Source organism: Mesitornis unicolor, unplaced genomic scaffold (genome assembly GCF_000695765.1).
Source record: "Mesitornis unicolor isolate BGI_N332 unplaced genomic scaffold, ASM69576v1 scaffold16054, whole genome shotgun sequence".
NCBI classification, from domain to species: domain Eukaryota; kingdom Metazoa; phylum Chordata; class Aves; order Mesitornithiformes; family Mesitornithidae; genus Mesitornis; species Mesitornis unicolor.
This window is the reverse complement of record NW_010179713.1, coordinates 1-9538: the sequence shown is the minus strand read 5'-3', so window position 1 is coordinate 9538 and position 9538 is coordinate 1. Positions and strand designations below refer to the sequence as shown.

The 9538-nt window shown below is 46.8% G+C and overlaps 1 protein-coding gene across 1 annotated transcript; it reads left to right on the top strand.

The window, feature by feature from the left end:
* Positions 1–2002: 2002 nt before the first annotated feature.
* LOC104539378 (ADP-ribosylation factor-related protein 1-like) lies at positions 2003–3714 on the top strand (the record flags this gene model as incomplete). Its single annotated transcript, XM_010182882.1, has 2 exons — positions 2003–2103; positions 3627–3714. Coding segments are annotated over 2 exons (189 nt in total), but the record flags the coding sequence as incomplete, so codon positions are not given.
* Between the last annotated feature and the right edge of the window lie 5824 nt (positions 3715–9538).

Here is a 9538-nt window from a genome sequence, read left to right as displayed (position 1 = left end):
TTTAGTTTGCAGAAGAGGAGACTGAGGGGAGACCTCATTCATGGTTATAAATATTTAAAGCGTGAGTGTCACGAGGATGGAGCCAGGCTCTTCTCGGTGACAAACAATGATAGGACAAGGGGTAACAGACACAAGCTGGAACACAGGAGGTTCCACTTCAATTGGAGAAGAAACTTCTTCTCAGTGAGGGTGACAGAGCCCTGGCCCAGGCTGCCCAGAGAGGTTGTGGAGTCTCCTTCTCTGCAGACATTCAAAACCCGCCTGGACGCCTTCCTGTGTAACCTCATCTGGGTGTTCCTGCTCCGGCAGGGGGATTGGACTGGATGAGCTTTGGAGGTCCCTTCCAATCCCTAACGGTCTGGGATTCTGGGATTAGAACCAGTGGAAACGGAAGTTCCAACTCCTAAGTCCAGCCTAACTCCTTCCGAAGTTAGTATTTGATGGTTTTTAAATCGATTTAGCTCTTTATCCTGTGAATGGCAGCTTCTCTTTATGAACTGCAGGCATTTCATTTAGCAGAAATCCTAGAGGAAGTTGTTAGGGCTTCGGTGCAATGGAGTAAGTAACATTTCTGGATCTGTTTTTCAGCTCACTGATTGAAACTGCAAGTTCGAAGTGCAACATAAGTCCTAATAGTGCAGTCATCAAAAGTTTCACAACTAATGGATGCTAGGCCATTCGCAGTGGGAAATCACAAGTCAGGATTCGAGGACAGTGAGTGAATTGGGTGTTACTAAACTCCCCTCAAGCCATTTCTTAAGAACTCTTCGTATTTATGAGCACTGAAACCTGCATGGTCATCCCCACAGTAGTTTCCTGTACTGAATTTCTCCAGAATAAGTATTTTGCAAAATGGATAGCTGATATCATTAATTTTCATCTTTCTGCTAAGTGAAGGTCCAGACTTGTAGAAGACCAGATTTCTGTTTGCAGGTCATCTGTCCTTGCAGTTGTACATCCACTCGAACTAATCCTTGACACTCACAAGGGGCCGATTTGGCATTTGAGTAAACACTTGCCCAAAACCATATATTTGAGCTTCATGAAAGGTCCAAAATGTCTTTGCAAAGAGAGGAAGAAAGCTGGGCTCGTGGCCAGCTAAAGTGCTTAAATGGCTTTTCCAAGGCTTCTGAGGAAAAAGCGAGCGCTGAGATCAGAAAAGGATTTAAAGGCCGGTGGTTTTTCTTATACCTGTTCCCTGTGTTCAGGGAGGAGGGTGCAAGTCCAGGCTTCAGTAGGGCAGGTTGGCTTTTGTTGTGTTTGTAAGTCTGAGAATAAAGGTTTTATGGTAACGCTGTGATTGATGTCTGATGTGTTTTCAAACCACTTCCCAGCAGTCTCCTAGCAGCCTTAGAGAAGTGCAAGACCTGACAGTGGTCAAGAACAAAGCGACACCAGACATCAGAAAATGTGCTGCGTTCGGTGCTGTCAGCATTTTCTCCTGCAAAGAAACAAGTCCAGGGCGGCCATGCCTTTAATGTCAAGGAATGTGCTGAGAGCTTGGGAAAAACCATATCCAAGCTGGTTTTTGAGTGTGTGTGTGAAGGGAGGCTTGATTCAGGCTGTTGGCAGAGTCAGGAGCTGACTTGTCTGCGATGCTGGCAGGGCTGCTGTTTCAAAAGGCTTTGTAAATAGGTACGCTCCCGTGGTGTTCTGGTAGACAGAACCTGAGTGTGGTGACTGGGGCACATGGGGAGGAGAGGGTGTGCAGGTTGTGCTCCTTTTCAGGGCTCTGCTTAGAAGCGAACATGTTGAGGAGCAGGGAGGTGTGGCAGTGTGTGTTTGCTGACTGGAAATAGCAATCTCTTTGGTGAAAAAAGAATCTGTTGGTTTTTAATGTGAAGAAGTGGATTTGCTGTGTTAGTGGGTGAGGGGGTTTAACCTAACAGAGTTGTGTCGCCCTGACTGAAGCAGATCTGTGGATGTGGTAGGATTCGTTTTGGAGGAAGGTCACCATCTCTTGCAGCATAGAAAGCAAACTCTTCTTTGGTTTCTCTTGCAGACTTGTCTGTCGATACCTGACATCAAGACAGCATTCAGTGACTGCATTAACAAGATTGGGAAGAGAGACTGCCTGACACAAGCCTGCTCTGCTCTGACTGGGTAAGCGTGGGAATGGGTGGAGTGTTGGGTAACTGAGCAGCTGCAGGGAGTCACACAGGCAGAGCAGCTCTGTAGGATTCAGTAACCCCTGAACAGGAGCTGTGCTCCCCTCCCAGACACGACAGGCGCTTGTTTGTGAACCCTGGAGTTGCACCAGGTCGGTAACTTCTGTAACTCCTGCCTATGAAACACAAGGAGAATGTCCAACTGGCTGAGAGCAGTGGGACTTGGAGGCAAATGGAGCTGTTGATTCATATCCTCCATCATCCCTTCTCCACACACAGTAACTCTGCAGTCGTTGGCTTCCTGCAGCTCGTGGCTTTTTTGTAAGAAGCCAGTTGAAAACGTAGCTGTTTCTGATGCTGTCAGAGAAATGAGTGGTGTCCCACTGCCGGCGGAGTAGTTATGCTCTTGCTTTCATATTTTTTGGCATGCAGATGAGCTTTGTTGTGTAGATAATATAACAACCTCCAAGAGCGTTCTTGCTCTGGGGACGGCTGTGGTTTAAGATACAACGACGAGAACAGACCAACATTTGGGAGCCTGTCAGTCTTCTTCAGGCTCACACAGCTGCACGCCGTGGCCTTGACTGACTCACTGGATTCTTGATAACTTAACATCGCTGTTGCACATTGAGTCTTGCAATACTTTGGTTACGCTTTCAGTTCTTTGGGTGAAAAGTGCAATTTGGCCTAGGTCAAAAGTACCATTCCAGATGGCTAGAAACACTCCTGCTTGGATTACTGCCTGCCCTGAATCCAGAGCTTTGAGATTTCTTTTTTTAGTCTAGCAAGAAAGCTGATACACAAGCTACTGCGAAGGATAAGAAAAGCTTCTTAAACCACTGGAAAAATCTTTGTTGTCTGCGTTGCTAGGAATCAAATGCCATTAAGCAGATGAGTGACCACAAGAACAAGAACAATGGCTAAGCACTGACTGGAAGAGAAGTCTTAGATAATAATCTTATGAAATGCAACCTTTACGATTGTTGTGGGTTTGGTACAAACACTTCTAGTTTTGATCGGTGTGGAATTTCCTTTCAAAATTTCTGTTTGAGTTTGCACTAAAAAAACAACAAACAAACCAATAAAGAAAAATTGTGGAAGTCCTGGCTGGGAAGCTGTGCAGATCAGTGAGCTGGCGACTTGCTTGGCAGCCCCAGCACTGATGCTTACAGAAAGCTGGAGCCAGAACTGGAAAAAATCACCTCGAAGCAGCTGACTGTCAGGTGGTTTGATGCTTGTTCATCCCAAGGTTTCCACAGAGTTGGTGACTAACTAAACTGGATGTAGACTTATACAGAAAAATAAAGGATGGAGTTTACATACCGAATTAAAAGAAACCAGAGCCACATGGTGTGTGTGTGTGAGGAACTAACATAGTCATGTCAAGAGGTAACTGGGGGGCAGAAGCCTTCACTTGCTCTTGGAAAGGCACAGTTAGGGACTACGTGAGCCATGGTTTTGTGCTTGCTTGGTTGTTGTTGTTTTGTTTTTTATAACCTTTTCTACTTCCTTCCTTAGGAAAGGAGTGAACGAGGGAATTGAATGGATGGTGAAGTGCGTGGTGAGGAATATTCACCGGCCCCCAAGAAAGAAGGACATCACGTAAGAAGCTCCGAGTCAGCCAAGGAACGGACAGTCTTTTTCCACGCAGTTTTGTGTTCACTTTAAAGAAGGTGATCCACTGGATTCCTATGACACCTGATTCTTCCCTACCTTTGGAGACAAACATTCTCTTCCTGCGTCTAAAAAACCCTGAGCAAAGGTTTCCAACTGGGTGGGGGGTGGGAATCTCTTACATTAAGTATTAGGCCGTTGGCCTGAGAGCATAGACTGGCCGGCGACCCACACTTTGTTGCAGATGCAAAGGACTTAATTTTCTACTGTATTACTTTGTGATTCTTGATTTGTTAGTCCAACAGGCTAGAGGCCAGTGACATGAAGGAACTCCTGAAGAAATGGCATAGGTGACTATGAAAGGGGAGGGAGAGCCTGGGCAGTGGCTGTCCCTTGTATCTGAGAAGATCCCTTGCTGCTCCAGCCCCATGGTTGCTGTAGGTAGTGTTACTGGCCCTGTTATGCTGCTGTTTGTATAACAAGGAGAGACAGTGTTGATTAAAACTCTGTTTTCAGTCAGCACAGTGATTTGTAACTTGTACCTGTGGTAAACCCGGATATGGAAGCCAGCAGCTGCGCAATGGTACACTGGTTAAAATGGGTGTTAACAGGACGTGAGCTCCAGAAGCACTGCCTTGCTTTGACTGCCGATCTCTGTTGTGCGTTCTCTTTAACTGTAATAATAATTGGTATCTTCTGTAACTGGAATGAATTGTGATCTTTCTCGGCCAAAAGCTGAACCACTGGGCAGGGAGAAATCAGTATGCAATAAAGCTTCCTACTTTGAACTTCTCTTGCTGATACAGCTGATGGTTGGAAATAGTGACGCTTTTTGAAATGCAAGAAAGAACAGAAAGGCAGCTGGAAAAGTCAGACAGGGCTCACTTCTTGTGTAGCCTAGTTAGTAATTCTGCTGACATATCACTGACATTTTTCCAAATACCTCTTTCTGCGTGTATTTCGCAGTGGTTTGGCAGCGGGTGTTGCTCTTTGCTTGTTTTCTTTACTCCTGGCACTGGTGACCACTCTGTGCTGTTTGCTCACATGACTAAGGGGACATCACTCAAGCTCTGTTTGAGCAAGTTGCACAGCAGTATTTGTTTAAAGATCTGTTATTTGGCATTTGTCAGTGAACTTTCTGCTAAATTTTCTGCCTACAACTCATTGCAGGTCTTTTTTTTTTTAACAAGAGAACATAACTCATTCCCGCAGGTTTGGGTCAAGGCGTGAAGGCAGCTGGACTGTGTCATTGGGCACATGAAGTCAGTGGAAATAATTGCATACTGGAGAGCAAAACCTTGGCAACACCGGGGTAGGGGAAGGCCAGGGCAGGATGAGATATCAGATCCCTTTCAATTACTTGCCGTTGTTAGAAGAGGTGGTAGAGCACAGTACCTGTGTTTGAATTTGAATGGTGCCAACGTCAAGGCTGTATCCTGGAAGAATTAAACTGCAGGGGATCTAACCCACACACCAGTGATTTCACAAGGCTCCTTCAGACCTAACGAGCCATCTCGGGTTTCTTACGCGCTCTCAGTGTAGAGGATCCCTTGAAGTTCACTCACCTGCTGTAAGAAGTGGCGCTTTCTCCAGGTGCTGCGCATGAGAGCTGAGAGTTTCAAGTGTACAGAAGTATGAGATGCCCTGTGGCCAGTGATTCTAGGGGAAATCTCTCTCACTTGGCCCTCTCTGAAAGCCTGAGTACTTTGAAGGTATCGCTGTGGTCCTGCCTCTTGTTTTGGTTGGCAGGGTTGGTGCTAGCAATTGAACTGAAGGTGTGAAACAGTGACTGGTGGACAAAAGTGCCTTGCTGAGAGACTGAACGCTTGAGTCAAGTAATGTAAAATGTCTGTTTAATGGGACACCAGGGGTTTTCCAAGCTTTCCACATTCTCTTCTCAGATCTCTCCCTGTCCCCTAGGAGACCAGGGAGGAAAAACAGTTTTGACCTCAAGTCTGTAGCTGTTCTCACAAGTTTCTAGACTGAAAGACTGCTTTGTGGCACATATCAGCAGGAGCCCTTAAGCTAAAGCAAATGTTTTGACTTCAGAATTCCAAGTTCTCAAGAGCAGGACAGTCTTTCACCCAGAAAGATGCATCGGCTGTGATATGTAAGTATGAGCATGCTCTGATGCCCACACAGAATCGGGGAGGATTTGCTGCGCAAGCACAACCTGGACTGGATCTCGCTGCTCAGGTACCACATGCAGTCACTTTACATGAAGCACAAAGACACTGGAGTGCTGCTAAGGCAGCTGGGGTTTTCAGTCGCATCTGCTCTAGGTGGTCATAAATGGCTACACAAGGACACTGACGGCTTCCTTCTTCAGTTGGTTTTATTGCAGCTTCAGTCTCTCTAAGCAGGTTTGTTCTGCTGATGATACCTCACTACAGAGCAGTGGAACAGAGCCAAATGCACAGGGAAAAGCTTTCTAAAAAGGGATGGGAGTTCATGCATAAGCTCCACTAAAGAGAAAGGTCCCATGGGGATAGCCTAAGATGGTATACCTCAAAACCATTTTATATTTTGATCAGTAATTCAATCAATAATTTGCCATATTTTAGACCTGTGCTTTATTTGAGTCCTTACAGGAAGCACAGACTTATTTACAATGCTTTTGGTAGTGCAATTGGACCCCACTACAAGAGCTCCAACCAAAGTGGGGATGTTTCCAAGTAGTTCAAATGTAATCAGGTTTTCAGAGTTCTGATACATTTGGGGTGGAAGTGTTTTGCCCACGCCTGTTCACAGCAATTTATTTCTCTTATTTTCTCTTCAGAGCTGCTTTATCTTCCCCTGGTCAAACAGATTCATCGTCTGCACTTAGTAATCACTTTTTCCTTCAGCGTGCTTTACACTGAGGTAAAGTTAAATACCTAATAATCACGCTTGGTTTAACATTGGCAGGAAATTCACTTTCTCACACCTCTCTGCAATTTGCCTGCTCTGTGAGCATTTATCAGCTGTCAGCAGCGGGAGGCACAAGAGCATTCCTTACAAAAACCCCACAAAACCCACTCCTGCTGCTTTTGAGTGCTCCGTGAATCCCAGCACTATCCCTGCGGTGGCGATTTCACCTTCACTGGGATCTCTGGAAAGACACAGAATAACAGCAACAGCACTTTTACTCTGTAACAGAGAAATGGACTTCATATCCTTTCCAACTCCAGGGTTGGTTTATTCCTAACCGAGCTATTTTTGGTCTTTTCTTCCTTATGGCCCTGCTTACGACGTCCTGCTGACACATGCCATAGCATCATTTGCACACCGACACGTTCAGCCCATCCACGAGTTCATTTAACGCAAGGCTCTGCCTTCACAGATCGCAATCTCGAGCAAGAGGGCGCTTTACTGGAAGTTTTGTCCTCGCTGATGATGTTTTCAGCCGGGCATGAGACCGTGGGGTTAGTCATGATTTCCAGAAGTGTGTGCTCATGAATAACTAACCAACCTGTGGGTTTGGAAAACGTAGGGTTACAGCAGTGACCTCAGCTAAAAACAGGGATCAGAGCACTTGAAGGTTTCTAAATTGATTGAGGCATTTTGTTATTTATTTTTTTTTTTGAAACAGGATTCTGGGATTCCTCTGCTGTAAGTGGTATTAATTCAGGGAGAGCACTCCTGGAGGGATCTGCTAAGAAAGGTAAGGAGTGATGCTGACACTGATCTTGACTGTTATCCCTTTAAATTAAAAGTATCTGATTAATGTGGATGGGAGCTGCCTGGCAGCCACACACAGCAGTGTCCAGGAAAGCAGGTTCAGCCTCAGCTCGCATTTTCTGCTCGTGCTCCTCGGCTTTTCCCAAAGGAAGCACCACAGACTGAGTTTGCCTTCAGTCTTGGGACCATTTTCAGAAACTGAAAGAAATTCTTCCCGAGTGTTTGTCTGCAGGTTTCCCCAAAGCAGTTTGAACAATGAGGACAAACAGGCTGAAGTGACCCTGACACCAAGGCAGGTTACAGGCTGGACTGCTCAAAAATCCCCTTTTCTATTCAAGTTGGGCTGGGATCCATCTCCGGGGAGGTAAGAGGCAGTGGAGAGGTGGGAAGAGCTTTTGATCAGCACAAAGGATGCCAGAGAAAGCCAAGCAGGTGCTTTTTCACCCCAGCATTTCACAGGGGCTGGAAATCCCACATGACACATTCCACACATGGCTTTGTTTGCTGGACCTCGGGCATTTCCTGCAGCGTTGCCCTTCGGTTTTGTTTCGCGTGCTTCTGAAATGCCTTAAAAAGTTGTTTTTCTGCTCCTCTGGTAAGAGCAGCTTGCAAGACAACTGCTGGGGGCTTTCCATAAGTTTCTCAACGCATGCTTAGGCTTTTTTTAATATCCAAAAACCACTCCACAAGGATATATCCAGTAGCGCCTGCTCTCATACAGCGTCATCCGCGCGATTTAAATCAGGCCTTCACCCATGACACTCGTTACCTTGAAAGGGAACGCTGATTAAATTCTCTGATGACATAAAAAACAAATGGGTACTGAGAGCAGTCAGAACCTCACGTAGGAAAATGACTGAGGACAGCACAGCGTGCAGCATCACTGGGGAAAAAGTGACCCAGGGTTGTTGCATAAACTGGGTGCTTGCTGAGTGGAAACAAGAAGAGGAGGAACATGCGCAATGAATTACTCAGCTGTGGAATTCTGCCTGACATTCCTATTTCAACACACACAGTCACTTTCTGGAGGCAGGAATCTCCTCATTCCTTCTCGGTTGCGCTGTCTCTCCTCACAGCTGATGGTTGCTGCTCCCAAATGTCACTGTTAGCAGTGTCCCCTGTTAAGCAGCACATTCCCATGTCCTTTTTTTGAGGATGTCTTTGCCACAACCTCACCTTTCCCACACTCATGTTGTCACACGCTTTTAAAAGTAGTAGTGAAGATGAGCCAGGAGATATATTTACTTATATATCTTATATATAGGAACTCACGGGATGAAGCGCCCTTCCCTTGAAATAAAATTCTTGCAGGATGAGTATGTAGTAATCTTTACTAGCACTACTAACTCGTCAGTAATAGCTTCTCTTGGTGTGTCACCATAGATGGTGCAGTCATTCTACCAGCCACTAACGCACCACTTACTTACACTTTGTTGTGTCTTAACTGCTGCTCCCTGCCATCGTGGCTGTGGTGAGAGGAAGCGCACACCATGGAGGAGTCACAGAATCCCAGCATGTCAGGAGTGGGAAGGGACCTGGAAAGCTCCCCCAGTGCAACCCCTGCCACAGCAGGATCACCAGAGCAGTCACACAGGAACACGGCCAGGGCTTTGGGTGTCTCCACACAAGGAGACTCCACAGCCTCTCTGGGCAGCCTGGGCCATGCTCCAGAACCCTCACACTCACAAACTTTGGCCTCATCTTCAGCTTGAACCTCCTGTGCTCCAGCTTGGGACCATTGCCCCTTGTCCTGGCATTGGCCATCCCAGAGCAGAGCCTGGCTCCTTCCTCCTGACACTGCCCTTTCCCAATGGATCCCCAGGAATGAGGGCACCCCTCAGTCTCCTCTGCTCCAAGCTCAAGAGCCCCAGCTCCCTCAGCCGCTCCTCAGCAGGAGATGCTCCACTCCCTCCAGCATCTCTGTGGCCCTGCTGGCCTCTTTCAAGCAGTTCCTGTCCTTCTGGAGCTGAGGGCCCAGCACTGGACACAAGATTGCAGCTGTGGTGTGAGCAGGGCAGAGCAGAGGGGCAGGAGAACCTCTCTGCCCTACAACCACCCCTTCTCATCCAGCCCAGGATGGCCTTGGCCTTCTTGGCTCAAGGGCACATTGCTGCATCTTGGGCATTGCTGCCACCAAAATCGATAGTTCCCAGCAA